Genomic DNA, 18107 nt, shown 5'->3' with positions numbered 1-18107 from the left:
CTGGGTTCGATTTATCGCGTCCAGACAAGACGCGATAAATGGAACCCAGAAGTTCGATTGCCTGCTGCCGAACCAGCGCGTAAGTATAGACAAGCCCTTAAAGTCAACAGAAGTTTTATAATTGACTTTAAGGCCAATACTGAGCACTTTTATAAATCTCACCCTTAAACTTTGATTGAAGTAGTTGACATTTCAGGAGCATGCACTGTATATGTACTTAGTGGTAAAGGAAGTAAATCCCACCTACATGCAAGTAAAATATGTGAGCCTGAAGCAAGTAATGCAAAGTGAAAGAATTATGTACACAGAAGTACATGAAGTCATACTAGAGGTGGTACAGTTATGGCCGGGTGCTACAGCAATAAAAGACATTTGTATTACCCTTATTTCTCTGAATAAATTCAGATGACAGCCCCATTTCATTTCTTCATTCAGTTTGGAGGCCAGATGGCATTAGAATCATTTACTTCACCTTGTTGTGCTTAATTACTACAATCAACACACTATTTTCCAAATTAATCATAACAAAGTAATTTCATTAGTAACACAGCAGGCTGTTGAATTATTAGCATCATAACAGTTTGCAAACAATTAAACTTTATTTGAACCTTAAAAATTTGCAGAGTGGAACATTATTGTAAGATCTAATGGCAATATAGTACAAATTCAGTACAGAGCAAATAATCAAATAAAAATGCTGTATAAAATATGACTTACAATCACCTTTGGAAAAAAATTAGCTGTCTTACTCTTCACAGAAAGGCAAATGAAATCCAAGTAAACAACAAAAACAAAGCAATTAAGCATATTTTCTAACACCCAATTTTGTAGAAGTTCTATTAATGGGAACTTTCTCATCCAAAAAAGGTTATGGTATTTGTAAAGATTTAAAGTAAACATTTTTTTCTGTTTTACATTGTTGGTTTATTCCAAGAAATTTCAGGTCAGGGTTTTGGGTCAGAGTTATGGGTCTCTGTTTCAAAATATCCTAGTTTTTGAATATTTATGTAGTTTGTTTGCTAACCTCTCACATTGTACTAAGTGAGAAAAAACAAAGGATCTAGGAACTACGGACAAAAGATGTTTTATTTCTATTTGTGCCACCAGCACCAGGAAAAGCAGCTCAAAGAGCTTTTTATTCATCAGTTGGCTAAGGACTCCCTCTCCTGGATTAACAGGAAAAGAGAAAGGAGCCCTCCAAATGTTTTAAGTTGCAAATGATGTGCCTGTGCATAAGACACACATTGGTGGGGGGAAGGGTTTCCAACCAGTTCAACATGCTATGAAAATCTGCTGCCATCTACTGACAAACCATTGCAAAATCTTCTCTTCTATACCAAAATAGAACAGTGGTGCCCACTAGCGCTGCTGTAGTTCAGAGTTTGTCAGCACAAGACCACTAATTTCAGGGGGTTTAACTCCGCTGTAAAAATCTGCTGTGGGTTTAATCTTGGCATATGAAGTATCTTTAAAAAAAAATCAAATTTAGTATAACTCAGATGATTTTCCTTTTGTTAATTCAATTTTACAGGTGACTAGTGTGTATACTGTGTATTTGACAGAAGAGAGTTGTTACAAAAAGAAAAGCAGTTGTGGTGAATTTCTGAATTGTGTAATAGGAAGACTTTTCGGGGTGTCGATTTATTGTGCAGTCATGTTAATGAGAAAAAGCTCTTGCGATATTGACAGTTCACATTCTAAATACAATCCAGAAGTATACTTGAGAAAATAAAGTTCTAAATTTACAATCTATCGTTTTCATGCTTCACAGATTACCTGGTTTGGATGACCATTTCTCAAAAATATATGTTTATAAAATAACCATAAAACCTCGCCCAATTTTACTCCTACTAGTAGTCTTGTGTAACAAAGGGTAAAATAAAATAACATTAGTGGTCTAAAGCACACACAGACAAAAGCTACCTTTGAACTCATTCTGTTTTCAGGGCTAGCCTGAAGCATAAACAGCACAAACAGCTTACTGAGGACCTGCATAGGCTCAGCAACTCGCAGACTGGCTTGACCTGCCTTTTTGGCAGCTTGAGGCCTCACGAATCACAAGGCTATCCCTGGTTGTTTCCAGCAGGGCTGGAGACTCTAGATAGTTGGTGATCTTACATACTAGAAGACACAGCACTTAAGTAGAACAAGGGAATTTTAAGTATTGACTCCGAATTGTCGTGCTTTTGTGTGTATAAATGAAATGTTTGCTCGGGGTGTGTGTGTTTTAACTGAATAACTTCAGATTCTGGATTTGATACTGTCAAGACTGCAAATAACCTGCATTCACATAAGCTGTTTCATAGACTTCTGTGGCACTACTTATGCAAGCAAGGATCATTTACATGAGTAAGGTTTGCAGAATTGACCTAATGACAGCATCCATACTTCAACAATATCACAACAGGTATATAGACTTTTTCATTGACAAAGAATCATCCACAAATGTTTTTTTTTTTAATACAACATGTATTGTCAACCCAGAATATAATCATTTTCAATTCTATATCTGTTTTATTCTCATGACCACATTTCTCATGATGCAAGTCTGCCAATAAAGATAACACAGTGTAAATCAATGAGTTCTACTGACTTTAATGGAGCTGATGTACAAGAATTGAGGATCTGGTCTTATATATTATTTTGTGACTATAACATCTTATTCTACATAAAAAATACTAAAATTATATGAAGAAATAAATCATGCAGAAATGTAAAACATTTCTTTAGAAGCATGTTAGTTTTAAAACTTGCATTATTGCACAGGAATTTACCTAGTTTTTCTATGGAATTATACATTGCAGTCCCATTGAAGTGAATTTATCAAAAGGCTAATGCTATTAAAATCCACATGAGGAGAATGATGATTTGCTACTGTCAAGATGTTGCTAAATTTTTAAAATTTACATAGAAAAAATTATCTGATTCCATTTAAACAGAACATATCTATTACTACAAAGTGCACTTAATGTTTCAGCAAAACAGCAACAGGTACAGCTTTGCTGCTTGTGCATCACATGTTAACTAACATCTTCTATTGAGTGTCACAGTACTTTAGTTATATAACAAAGGATTGAACAGAGCACTTTTCCCAAAAAGATTAATGACAAAGTAGTACAGAAATGGAGAAAAATTAAAAAATGTTTTATGTTTAATATATTTGGTGTGGTGGTCTGACTACACCCATCAAACAACCAAGTTCACACAGTAGAATCTTTGCATTTTGGAAACCAGGTCTGGAAGGTGCAGTTGTACATCACTCTTGATTGTAATTGCAGAATTCTCCTGATTAGGAAGAATGACATTTATAGTACACGGTTAGCCAAAAAGCCAACAAACCCCAAATATCTATAGTTTCCATATATTTCTAACTGCACACACACACACACACACACACACACACACACACTTAAGCAACCAACCTAACTAAAAAGCTTGCAAACTTGATTCTATGAAAGGACAAAGAAAAGGAAGCTAGTTATGGAATACATCTTACTCTGAACACAATAGTTATTTTTTATTTCATATACAAACCCAGCAGAGCTTCTTTAATTGAACTTTAATATAAAGATTGTGGCAAAATATATTTGTCAACAGAACTCCTGCAAAGGTTTCAGGAAAGAAATACTTATGAAACAGAGAACAAGGGAACATATAAACCATTACAGAAGATTGGATTAAAATGTACTTACCCAGGCCTCTCAAATATCATACATCTCCATTATGTAGGCTCTAGGCACCAAGCCAATGGTTCCCTTCATTTCTCCTACCCACCAGCCAAATCTATCGTAGTCCTAATTGAAAACAATATGCAATATTAACCTTTAGTCTGATAAAAATGCAATAGAGTTTGTATGAAACTCCTTATGGATGTTTCCTCTTATATACAGTTATAAGAGCTTGAAATGAAAATTAAAAACATTAGATACTTTTGTTTGAGGCATTCAAAATGCATGGTTAGGCAAAGAAATACATTACATTTTAAAAGGACCAGCATATTTATTAGGGTTTTGAAAAAATTATCAATGTTTCTGTACAACAGGTAAAAACCACACTTGAGCTCCCCTTTCTCCAATGCTCTTCACCCCAAAACCTATATAAAATCCTATTGTTTGTCACGAATATCCAACAGTGGAATATTGAAGTATGAAAATTGACTGGAATTCTTTCAGTACCACAAGACTAAACTTAAAGGAACTTGCAATCAAATTATTTAAAATAATGTTTTGCTCAAATATGAAAGGAAGGCCATCATACATCTAATGCATATTCTCTTTTTATGGACAAAGTATACCATTGCTTTAACCTTGCAGAAAATCCTACCACAGCTCTCATATGTCTGACAGATGACTAATGTATTTTTGTTTGAAATTTGTTTAGGCTTATTGAGATAAATATGAAACAAAATGAATTATAATAGTTTAAAGAAAGAATATTTTCCAAAAAGCAATACCAAGGGATCCAAATTTAATTTTTTTCCTATGAGGTAAATATTTTAAGATCAATTTTAACAAGAGTTCAATAAATTGTAACTGCTGAAATTGCAGGCGTGCGCACGCATACACACACACACAGTTACACATGAGACATTATTAAAACAGAGACCCTGTTCAAAATGGATTGATTAGTAAGATAATTACTGTGGAACAAACATGGAAAATGTAAAATACACACACATTTTATATATATATATATATATATATAAGCAACATTTGCTTCCTGCCATACTGCTCTTTTGAAAAGAAAGGCTGTAGGATTTCTGAATATATATAAGCAACATTTGCTTCCTGCCATACTGCTCTTTTGAAAAGAAAGGCTGTAGGATTTCTGAATTGATGGTTCTATTGAGATACCATGAGCTACTATTTTGCCTGTTGCTAAAGCTATTTATGACATAGCAGCCAAGTGAAGGCCAGAAGTTTAAGGGTTAAAGGATTTTTATTAGAACCTCAATTATATCGACTTGTGGCTAATGTACACGGCCTATTCTGGAGTTCTCTAAAGGTCCTGTAAGGTGCTTGGGGCTCTCAACTCTCATTGTGGCTAACAGGACAGGGCCCCAAAGATGACCAATCACCACACTCTCCCCACCCCTTAATTATCTCCTTTATTTATGTATTATTATTTTTTGGGGTTGTGTGTGCAGGTAGATCCTATTCCCAGATTAAAGAGATTCCCTTCTCCTCTCCTCCAAAATAAATAGAATACTGGTCATTTGAAAATCCTATCCTCTGATACATAGAATATTAAAATGAATACGCAGTTAAAATAATCCAATACAGACAACCCATTTGTTTAAGTTGAGGAACACATGACTGGGAGAAACTAGGAAAGGAATTCCATCTCCTTTTCCACTCTGCGGTAAGGGATTGTGGGGAGCTACCTGGTCTATAAAATCCTAGGGCAATCTGAATGAGGCTGCCAGTCAGAGAATTACCCCCGGCTACATTTTAGGAAGAATTGGAGGAATTGTTATGAAGCACACATTACAGTCAAAACCCTTAAAGGTTAAGCAAGTGTTCTCACACCAAGGGCACAAATGTTCCAGTTCAGCTTGTTTGTTTAATACATTTTATAATTTTCTGTATATATATATATATATATATATCACGCTATGCTGCTTAAGTATACAAACTATCTCTAGACTGAAAACTGGTAATTGCTCAAGATGCCAGCACTCACCTATGCTAAAGGAATTTCACCCATAAATCTTTCTAATGAAAAAGCAACAACATACTTTAAGCTGTTACGTGTAACTCATGAAGTGAGCCCAAGAAAGATTGATTAAGCAAGTTTTACTAGACATCACCAAAAACAAACAATACATGAGATCAGGGAAGAGGCTTAGTTAAGTGGTCATTAAACCACTTATAACAAATGGCACAGAAAAAGGTTGTGGATTAAATTATTGCTTGAAAATGTTTCACTTAAAGACATTGTGTGAACTTTGATACCACATGAACTTTTAAAAAGCTATTCAGATGGCTCAATTTAAATTACAAACATGTTGCTTTTTGAAAACTTTCCATTTCTTGCTATTTAGTAATATGCCATTTAATGCTCTTGTGTGAAGCTAAGTGAGAAGATGAAATGGATGGTGATGTAACAGTCTAGTAAGCTAATTTATGGATTCATTGCAGCCATTAGACCATATAGACAAGACTGCAACACAGAAGCTTTTACTTCATCATTACTATTCTTTGCATGAGCCTCTAGAGCAACATGAATCCCAATTAAACCATCTGCAGTCCATAGAAGTTGGAATAAAAATATAATAAGGTTTCTGGTTACCAAGAATATTTTAACCTCAGGTTTCAGATCATCACTACGTAGAAGTCTCCTTTTTAAACTGGTTAATGTATGTACGTAGGGTGACCAGACGTCCCGATAAAATTGGGACCCGATTTTTAGCTGTTTGTTCCGCGTCCCGACCGATCTATGGTCGGGACGCAATTTGTCCAGATATTTCGCTCCGCCAGCAGTTTTTTTTTTTTTTGCTCCGCCGGCAGCACTCGGCTTTCTTTTGCCGCCCCCCTCCTCCATGGTGTTCCGATATTTTCTGCCTCTCATCTGGTCACCCTATATGTACGTCTCCCTCTAAATACTGCTAAAGCTCACCTTCCTGCACGCCCATATACAAAATCTAATTTGATGTATTGTTTCTACTATTGTTATCAATGATAAATTACTTACAGTGACAAAGTAATGCAATTGATTCAGTGTTGTCTTGAGGTTCCATATGTCTGTTATTGCTGTATAAGACAGGCGTGGAATAAAATAAAGACTAAAATCCACATTTGTGGGAACTAGAGAATAGTTTAAAAATGCAGTAGAAACGGAATCCGGTTATAATAGATAATATGTACTCTTAAAAGTTAAGAAAAGCATGGTATCCTGCAAGCAGCAAGTAGGACCTCAGGTCTGAGAAAGCTTACCATCTGGTATCCCTCACTGCATTCAGCTCCTACCATCAACGCTAACAGAGGCAAGTGACTATACTTCAGAAGGACTGATAAAATAATGAACAGTCCTTTAATCTACAGGAAACCATTCTAGTCAATTTATAAGAAATATTGTGTCCCTTTGTAGGACATGTAATTATTTTCTATTAATCATGTGCTATAAAGCTATATTATGTAGTTATTCTGTTATCACTAGAAAGAGGCCTGCAGTCAGCTCTTGACAATGTTAGGTAATTACTAACACAAAGCTTCTTTCTCCTTACGTAGAAATGCTATCAAGATCCAGAGTTGCTGTGATGCTTACTGTATGAAAATAACACTCAGAAGAAATGCAATAATTGCAAATGAATTGCTTCACAAGGCACATAGTATACACTGGGGGTGGCGGGGGGGGAGGAGAAGAGAAGGGAAAAATCCTTTCCAAATAAAACAAGAAGGTAACCATAAGGAACAGCTAAATGTTTTCTAAACTGCTGATATATTTTTGTTGTTCATTCTGATACACAGTGGGTGATGGTTTTTGTTTTTTTACAGATGTTGATTAAGCAACAAAGTGATTGCATCTGGTTGAAAGAAAGAATGAAAGAAAGCTGCTAATTTAAAATTAAAACTATTTTTGCATACACATTCATTCTCTATGTAGTATATAAAGGTAACAACAAAACAAAGATCCTGATCCTGCAAATGCCTACGCTCTTAATTTTATATGCTGTGTACAGATGCCCCTGCCTACTGCCCCCTACCCCCAACATCAATGTGTAAAGGTAAGCATCTACTTAAGACTTTAAGAGATCCAGGCCTAAAAGGTTATTGCAGTTTGGTAGAGTGCATTCAATGGAAACATGCGAGCCACTTCCATATTTATCTGTATATTTTTGTCCAATTATTTTTAGTGTACAGAACATTCCCATAAAAAGAGAAGTTTGAAATGCAACATTTTGCAGGAAGTTCTCTCTCACTCCGTCTCTAAGGGCCAGATCGTGTGCAGAGCTGAGAGCCTCCTGAGAGATGCTTAGTACTCTCTCAACTCCTATAGACTTCAACAAGAGATGAGGGCATTTGGCACCTCATGTGACTGAACCTGTATTGTTTAATACGGAAATAAAGTGTCAATTTTTAACAATTAGGTTAATTAACAATTTACCAAGCATCATGGTAGATTCTCCATCACTAGCAATTTTTAAATCAAGATTGGATGTTTTTCTAAAAGAGATGCTCTAGGAATTATTTTGGGGAAGTTCTCTGGCTGTGTAACACAGGAGGTCAGACTAGAAAGATCACAGTGGTCCCTCCTCGCCCTAGAATCTATGACTACATGTAGTGTGTTTTCTCTTTTGAAGTGAAGATTTCTGAAAATCATCCTTTTATTTCCATACATGGAAAACAACAATGAATGTGTGGATGACAAATGATTCTTTTTTCCATACTACTAATAAAACTAACTTCTTAACAATTAAAGATTTTAAACTTTAAATTGAGATGAAGAATTTATCTTTAATCAGGCTATGGTTAAATGAGTAGCCCCCAATAACAGACTGTAGAGGAGTTGGAGGCAGGGAGAACATTTTTTAAGAACGTTCTAGCGGCCAGTTTTGGCAAGATAATATTTAAAACCACCTCTAATTTGCTCAGGAGATTCAGACTATCTGGAAAATTTTAGAACTTTCTTTGGTGTAATTGCTGAACGATATGTGATTGACTGGAGAGCATTTTTGGCATTGAATGACATTTTCTCTAAAAAGCAGAAAGTGACAAATGCTTTAGATAACTGAATGAGACTTCTTCACGGGTAGCAGAGTTGTTTTAAGATAGAAAAAAATAGGTTTTTTTAGGAATATAATCCTCAGATTTATTATATGGAAGCATTATTAGATAACGACATGACATAATGAAATATAAATCAATTTAAAAGTTACAGTACAAATAAAAGTGAACAGAATTGAGTTTAAAATTCAAAATTGGTATCTGAAAACATCTTAGGAGAAGTGAAAATCTGTTTTACATGCATCACAAATCATAATGTCAAAAATATTTCCTAGTGAGATAGATAATGTTAAGTGCTTATTAATAAAGGTAAGTGTACAGAGCTAAAATCACTTTTGACCTGGTCAGGATTAGATAACCCCACACTTCCAGGTCCTTACCCTTATCTTATTTTTTAACCATTATACAGCAGGTTTCCTTTTTTGTACAAGACATACACCTAAACAAATGGAAAAGGGATAATTTACATTGTAGTATGATCACATGGAACTAACTTTTCAACAAATACAGCTTTCATTATGATTAGGTAATGGTCTAACAAAAATACTCCATATTTTACCACCATATACATAGTGTCTTCTGTGTAACTATTAAAAAGTGTATTCTCCCTATACTTGGTACTTGTCAGGCAACAGTTCCACTATTGTGCTGTATTTATATTTTCATAGATAGTGATCTGAGCTCATAAGACTAATATGTTTCTTTGTATTTTGATTAAACAAAAATACAGGTTCAGAGGTGCACCCTGTGGTGGTTATTTTTGTTTAGTTTTGTTAAAAGACCCACCATTATGCATTTACAGATGTTAAACACAATGTACAGAAATCTGAATACTGAATCCTTGCTCTACACTCAGCAAAAGTTCCAGTGTCCTTAAAGCAAAGGGTTAACTGGTGGATGAAATTCCTATGGACAATAAATACTTACATGAGTAGCATCATGTTGCACTGGCATGCACTGAATTAACAACAGGAAATGGGTATAATTTCAGCAATACTGGCTGAGATATGACACTTGTCTTTCTAGTTAATGTTATTTGTTGCTTTTAAAAATACAAATGTATAAATCTGGTCGGTATGAAAAGAGGTTAAAGGTCAAAGACTTACACAGTGCATGAATCCAGTATACTGTTATATGGTAATGGACAACTAGAAGGACGCAGGGGTCTGCTAATGCACTCAGCACAGCATCATAATCATTTGCATCTGGCTGATGAAATTATGAAGCTTTCCAGTATGAAACATTCTCGCTAGAAAATCATACAACTGGCACAAATAGGTTAACTGTGTACACATTCTGAATCCAAGGCATACCCAACTTAAAAAAATATAGCTATTCAATCACCCATGCTTAGCTTCATATTTTAAACCAATTTTTATACACAAAATAAGATTTATGGTATAGTATTTAAAAGAACTGACCCATTATAGTTTGCTTTCCCATCGATCATAGGAATTTGAAACCAAATGAGAACCCACAACTGAATGGAAGTTGAGGACATTCAGTACCTTGCAGACTTGGGCCACAAAAGTATTGCATTTCTAATGTAATATTTTCCTTTTTACATGAGCCAATTTTCATTGAAAAAAAAAAATCCCTGTGAAGCTCTGGCTGTAAATGTGTCACTTATTTGTGGGGTGGGAGGGGAAGGAAGTACAAATTTCTGAAGGTTGAGTAAAACAGGATAAATATGACAAAAACCACACACACACACACACACACACACACACACACACACACACACACAAGAGAACTAATACAAATTTTAACATGATACCAGCATGAGTGTGTATCTGGACAGATTCACTGTAATCAACTAAAGGTAATCTTTGAAGCTAAATGACTACCTATCAATATGTGTTATGAAGCATTTGTTAAAAAATTCTGTTATTTAAAAACTCTCAACATTTGAAAGAAATACTTAACAGTAAAAGTTTGCAGCAAAAAACGACATGTTCTCCTTATATGCTAAGAACAGGTAGATGCATTATTACTTGAGTGCAAAACTGCAAAAATGCCCCAGACTTGGAAGGTAGCTCAGCCAGATTTCAGGGCTTAATGTTAAAAAGAGTGAAATCTACTTTTGTTCAGGAACGTTACAGCTAACGTGTGTTTGCAGGATCAAGGTCGTAGTGGGCACCGTTGATTTCAACAGGACTACTCATGAGTACATCAAGCAGGATTTGGCCTTTTGTAGTGTTTAGCTACATTAGCAAATAAATAACAAATAATCAATGTTGTGTCACTGAAACCATGATTATTTTCCTTAGGTGCACTTAAACTAGAATCACCTCAGCTGTTATGTATTGTCATCTTATTTTCATTGTCTCTTTAACATGTAAAAATGCTACAATTTTCCAAGTCAGAACAAAATTGCTTCCATTACATTAATACTGAATTGAGAGAAAAAAAGTCTTGTTCAGCCTTCTATAAGGCACTGTAGAAAGTATGTGAAAGCAAAAAATTTTTGGCAAAAGATGCAAAAGTCGTATTGGTGGAAGCTACAAATACATATTTTGTCAAGTTCATGAGATTTAAATTTCTCAATAAAACAAATATTCTGTGCTTACACAAATACCCTACATTTTTCTTAATATTGCATTCTTCCCACAACATATAACACTTGCATTTAATTCCTTATCAGCAAAACATGATTGCTTCATGATTAATGTCAAAACCTAGCTGACATATGATAGGAAAGTAATAAGCCATAGCTAGGATCAAGCTGGAGTTGAATTTATGACACCATTTTGGATCTACACACATTACCTACTGTCAGCAAATGCATCTCTCATTTTTAACCACTAGATGGTGTAAAAAAATTAAAAAATTGCCCAAGATTCATACCACTGCCACAAAACCCAAGTATTACTCTACTAGATTAAGGAATATTTGTTGCAGAAAAGTCTTTACCAATTTTAGGGTGCTCTAGATTACTTTTTACCTTGTTTGATTCTTAACAAACCCTTTGTCTGGTTAGTAATGCTCAGACAGACCTTGAAATTGAATAAAGTGGAAGGCTAGATGGATAATTCCCTGGCATTTCACCTCCAAGGAGCCTAAATTCAGAGCTGACAGTAATGACCAAAACTCATTTTCTGAAAAAGCTGTAAACAGTCCCTAAGTGAAATGAGATTGAATTCTGCGGACTCTGTTTTGGCATAGAAATCACCCCTCACCAGAAAGCTTCTACACATCTGGAGAAATTAGCAGACCAGTTCAAGGACTGAATATGCATTAATCAAGGCACAACCCGGAGAGGGTTGATAGGGATTGGATGGATTAAGCTACTGTTTCTCCCCCTCTGTTCTCATTTTTAAAGTGAATTCTTTCAGACTATCTGTAGGAGAGGGGTAAATAGTTGTTAATTGTCAGGTGGGGAGGTTAAGATTTAATTAGCCCCTTGTGGCATTAGACAATAGTAAAAGGAGGCTGATGTGTACAATGGAATTGGTTGCTTATCGTTTTCCATGTTTGTTAAGGAGTACTGATCTTCACTACTGAATGGAAGCCTGCCCCACCAAAAAGCCTTATCCTACCTCTAGTAATGTAATTCAGTTATTAGCTTAAGTGACAATGAAATACCTCAAAAGAAGCACATGATCACATCATCATTAGCAATACATAGTCATATATGAAAATATAGACAATCTTTCCAACCGTAAATCTTAAAGTTATTTAAACAGAAGCCATACATTTATTATCCAAAAACACTGCTGTTAAATTAATCAAGGAAGATTTAAAGCAATAGTGAGGAAACTGAAAGTTTCAAACTAACAGAAAGAGTACTGCAGTTTTCATGGGGTTACTTATGATTTCCATGTGCAAGTACAGAAAGGGTTTAAATGAGCCTGAATGCCTTCAGCATTGTACTAAATGGCAATCGTGGGTGAAGGAACATAACTGAAAAGTGCTGCTACAAAAAAAATTTCAGCTTATTTACTGTGGAAACTGAGGATTTTTATACAGGAGGAGAAGAAAAAAAATGTTTTACTCTCAGATGCACTCATATGTAAACTTCAATGGGCTTTGTGTAAGAGCATACAAGGAAAGGATTTTGTCCCATTATTATTTGAGAAAGGTAGGCAAATTAACCTACTTTATAATAAAACATGACTGCAAGCTTAATGCATGACATTATATTGGAACAGAAAACCTGCCTTTACCTCTGGGTTTTTTTTTAAGCAAACAGGAAAAAGTGGTGAATTAAAAATCGCCTGAATCTGTCAGAACAAACATACACAAAGCCTAAATCATCAGAACAGCTGCAGTGTATACAAAAAGATGAAAGCCTAGTTCTAAAAACAAACTGTTTCCGGTAGCAAGATGCCCAGAAAACCAGAATCAGGACACACAAGAATATAAAGGAAGAGGAAGTAAAAACCATAACACACAACATAATATAGTTTACCCTACAAGGTTAACTTTTACCTAGAGTAAGCACATTGTCTTCCATTAAATTAGCTAGGGGATGTCAGCCAAGATTAAACGAACAGATAAACATACTTTTAAGTTGATTCCTGTTACATGGTTAGGTTTTAAATGTGATTATATTTCATTTGACAAAATAATTCATTACTGTGAATGTCTGATTGCTAACAAAGGGTCTAAAGGGAGTGCCAGTCCCTTCCCCCCTGTATTATTGTAGGAATATATGACTCTTTTCTTCACCAATTTACTCTCAGTAGCATACTGTACCTTGCTGAGAATGTAGATAACATCGCCACGTTTAAATGACAACTCATCAGAAACATCTCCTGTGCAGTCCCACAGACCTTGGTAGAAATTAGCATAATTGGTATTTTTATCCCCTGGGAAAGAAAAAAAAAGCATACATTAAACCTTCCAGCATTTGTGATCTTTTATCTTCAAAGGTAGTAATTAAATCTTCACACACCAAATGAAGATGGGCTAGAACACATTTCTCAATTTTCATTGTAGAAATCCTCACCACACGCCCACAAAAAAAGCAAGTGGAAAACCAGTTTAACATGTGAACCCTACATTTGGTAACTGTTGTCACCGAAAACATGCAGCTACAGATTCTCAAAGCATTTAGCAGCTGCGTCTTACAGCACCTAACTCTTCTTTACTAATATATTTCCAGCAAGCCATGTTTGCATTTTAACTTGAAAAGGATACAATGCTAGAGTATAATTAATAAAATCTGTGAGAAAAGGCCAATGGTAAACTTTTTGTGGTGCACATCTTTTTCTTTTCAACAAGATTTTCCCTTTTCTGAGAGTCTTTCATATAATCTTTGGTTGTTACTGCTGAAATATTGTAGCAACTTTGAAACTGTTTGCTGAAGCAGCATTTCTAAAATATTTTGTGTCAGCTCCAGCATAGGACATTAAGCTCTGGCTAAACATGCAACATACACTAAAGTCATAAGCTCATCCTTCTAACAGCATAAGCACAATGGATGTGCTGTGTTCAAACTGCCATACAGACCATTAACTGATTGATTATTTAGCACTCTTTGCTCCCTAATACTGCAATAACAGAGTAATAAATGCTTTGTCATACGCTTACCATACAGAGTACATCTATTGGAGCATAGAACTTAAACATGGTTAAATACACTGGACACTTCTGTTACACTACAAACGATTTCCTGTTTTTAATTCAGTGAAAATGGAGTTTGATGAGTTAACTCACAAAGAATGTAAGCAATGCGAATAAGATGACCAGTTACAGTGTGTATACACTAACCAGACAGAATATGTACTAACAATTTACAACACTGGAAAACTATCTTCTACTTCTGATAACATAAATATCACTGAACTGGCTGAATCAAGGCTGTCATCTTAGTTTTGTTATATGATCCTTGCACTGCAGGCTTGCTGGTTATTCCAACATGTACCAGTCACATTTGCATATCATTAGCACTCTACACTATTATTTATAGGTCACAATTTAATCATGATTGGTTACGTTTATTACAAGAAAAAACATTCCCCTAAAATATCAGGTAACAAATAGGAGAAACTGCCACACTATTTTCTAAGAGTATTTTTCTGTTGATGTTGGCGTTCTCTATTTTGCAAACATTTTGATTTTAGTTCCAGGGTTTACTACAGCAGCAAGAAGAGCTGCTTTCTATTTATTTACTTCAGTCTGTGGGCTAGCACTTTCAGATGTCATTACTGACATAAGCAGGAATTTGCACAACTCTGACAAATTAAAACTGCTCTGCATTGCCATTTATTATTTATCCTTTACCTAAAGCAGTGCTTATTGGTTAACTTCTATTACAAAACACTAGAGGGCACTCAGGCTAGCAGCACACAAATTCTGCTATGATCGCACCAAAATATAGATACAATTAAAAAAAAATCTTCATAATAAAGTGGTTTATTTTTTCAGTGTAGATGTTTAGATAGTATGGCCTCTGGAGGAGATTGAATTGCAAGGTCTAAGTTTTGGCCCTAACAAGCTTGTCTGTCAGTTTATTATTCACTGAATCTAAAACTCACTGAATAGTGTAAGATGATAAAATGAACATTGTATCTCTGCTACCATATTTTAATATTGTAATGATTTCAGCTACGCAATTGAACATAACACCCAGTACAATTTTTATTAAAGCAAACTGAAGCTCTGGCTGAGGAGGTTTGTTGCAATTGTCTTTTTTTAATATACCAAATAAAACTTTTAGTTCTTCAGAGTTACACAAAATGTGAATTATGATTTCTCACACATGACACTTATCCCTCTGGGGTTTCTTCTTCCCATTGAGGAGCCTGGTGGAATTCCTATTAACATTAATGGGAGTTACATGGGGCACATCGACAGGAGAAGAGATCCCACAGCGAGTCAGATACATCTCTCCCTCGATGAGCATCATGAGTATTTCATTAAGCCTTGGAGTGTAAATGCAACTGAACTAATGACTTGGCAACACTGGAAAAGATCCATTTTAAAATAAGCTAATCGCTACTCGATGATGTTACCCAAAGACCAACCATGGCTCTGTGCTCTCATATGTGAAATCTACATAAGAAGAGAGCTGTTTACCCCAGCGAGCCATGCGGTTCAGACAGTAATTGGTAGGCCAGGGGGATGAAAAATTATAAATAAAAAAAAAGGCAGTGTACATTTGTTAAGTTACTTTATTCTCCCAAGCATAGTAGTGTGTAAATTCCAGATGGGAAATCTGGACGTGAAAAATTAACAACTGGAATCTCCTTTCTCCTCTATGACCACAAGTGTGTCTGATTAAGTATGTGCATAGTCACACTTGTATAATGTTAAGTATGGGCATAGCCTTAGAAGCAATATGTTTCAAGCAAAGCTGGCTTCATTAAAAGATGGAGCTAGTATTGTTTACAGTGCCTACACCACACAGAAAGGTGCAGCGAGGGATGTTGTAACAAACTCACATTGCATTCTAAAATACATATCAAAACGTTTATTGCTCAGCCCCTAGTTTACAGACTTATGCTAAGTTCTGAGCTCTGGCCTGATTTCAGAAATGAGAGAGGACCACCTTGTGTCTTTTGCCTTTATTTGGAGAAGTGGATAAAAGAAAGCCAGGCGACCCTGGTGAAAAAGAATTTGGCAGAGAGATAGTAAGGAAATGATGCTGACTCTCTTTTCCCACTTTTTAAACACTTTAAAGACATGAAAACAGATCAGTGATTTGACATCAGGAGCATATGTACCAATGGGCGGGAGTGGGGGGTTAATATGTTCCTGATATCAGTAACGTTACATTCATGGGTTACTGATATGCTCTCACATTTTCTCACATCTCAGTTATGAAACCAGTGTTGTCACCATTGTACTGTACCTTAAAGATGAAATATCTAATTCCTTAAAAATGCTATATACCCCATCTATAAATATTGCTAAAATAAAGAGAGCATCTATCTTATGCAGAAGGCCTGACCCTGTAGCCTTTACTCATGTGAACAAGGGATGCAGGATCAGGTGTACATTTTGTATCTATCAGCTGCCTTTGATACTATTGATCATAAGGAGTGGCTGAGCTGCATTTGGTATGGGTGGATGATTGTGGTGGGGAAATACAAAGTTAGGCAGTTCACATTCCAGGACAATTGTTTGATAAGCAACCACCCAACAGTTTTCAAAACTCCCTTGTGAAGGGTTCCTCAAAGTTTCATTGTCATACCTATTTTTCCAGGGTGTGAGAGGGGCTGATGGAGAACACAGACATTTTTGGCTAATCTGCTGATAAGAACTAACTCTTCATCAGATCCAGATAGCGCAGCCTCCCTACTTCCCTGATTTCAGACAGAGATAAGGCCTAAATGAAGGCTAGATGGCTAAAGCTCATGTCAGACAAGGGGGTGGTAGTTCTAGTGGGTAGGGAAGCTGCTGGAGAAATTGCTTGAAGATGTATTTGCTCTTGCTAATGAAGTATACTTTGTCAAGGATGTCCACAATCAGGGGTTATTTTGGATCTCTATTTCCCCAGGTAGCAGCAGTAAGCAAGAGTGTTGTGGTTTTGGTTCCCTCCCGCCACCACTTGCCATTGGCTAGATTTGCAATATATTCTCTCAGGTCTGCACCTGACCACGGTTATCCATGCCCCTCTCATGTCTAGATTGGACTACAGTAATGCTCTCTACTTGGAGCTTTCCTTGAAGACTACCCAGGGGATTCATTGCAGCCCACTTTCTCAATGGTACTAGATATGCTAAGAGCATCATACTTAGATGTCTAACATATTGTCCTGCTACAAAGATTTCCTTTTTTGCTTCCAAGTTCAAATTAATGCTTAGTTTAATGCTGTGGGTCCTGGCCATTTTAGAGACTTCCCCCCTCCCACAGTGTCCTCATTAAGTAGCTGTGATCATCTGTGGTCAGTAATGTTACCTGTCCTCAGTGTCAGGACATATTTGATGGATGGACCTTGCTGGTCCAGGAGCTAAGTGTGCTAGCCTTCAGGATACATTGCAAGTTTGAGTTTGAGTAGTTTGGGTTCGAGATAGATTCTGGGACCTTTTAGATATGGTAGTTGTTGTGATTAACCTGGGGATTATCTAAATGCTGTAAGCTACTGGCAATTTATTACTCATTTTGTCTTAATGCTCATAATACCAAAAATATGAGAGGTATCAGGAAAAAAAAACTATGAAAAAGTTATTGTTGTAAATGCATTCTACAATAACAAATCAGCAACATAGATTTTACTGATTATGGATGGGTTCAAACCTCTGATCTGCCTTCAGATAAACTAGAGAAGAGCTACTTATGCCTTATGTCTGTGATTGAAGAAATAAAAGGTGGGTTGCCATGGGCAAAAATTTGGCAAATATATTACACACACACACTATGCAAACACACACACACAACCTTAAAACTTTGTTAAAATGGATTTAGGGTTATAAATAACTAGATACTTAAGGA

General features: G+C 35.8%; 1 protein-coding gene across 1 annotated transcript in view; it reads right to left on the bottom strand.

Moving 5' to 3' along the window:
- Positions 1-2276: 2276 nt before the first annotated feature.
- SKAP2 (src kinase associated phosphoprotein 2) overlaps positions 2277-18107 on the bottom strand; it is a 155250-nt gene continuing 139419 nt past the window's right edge. The window contains 3 exon segments of the mRNA XM_065398995.1: positions 2277-3285; positions 3693-3794; positions 13425-13537. Of these exon segments, the coding sequence (XP_065255067.1) occupies positions 3702-3794; positions 13425-13537 (206 nt within the window). The 3' untranslated portion in view covers positions 2277-3285; positions 3693-3701.

Source organism: Emys orbicularis, chromosome 2, assembly GCF_028017835.1.
Source record: "Emys orbicularis isolate rEmyOrb1 chromosome 2, rEmyOrb1.hap1, whole genome shotgun sequence".
Taxonomy (NCBI): Eukaryota; Metazoa; Chordata; order Testudines; family Emydidae; genus Emys; species Emys orbicularis.
This window is presented reverse-complemented; position numbering and strand designations above follow the sequence as displayed.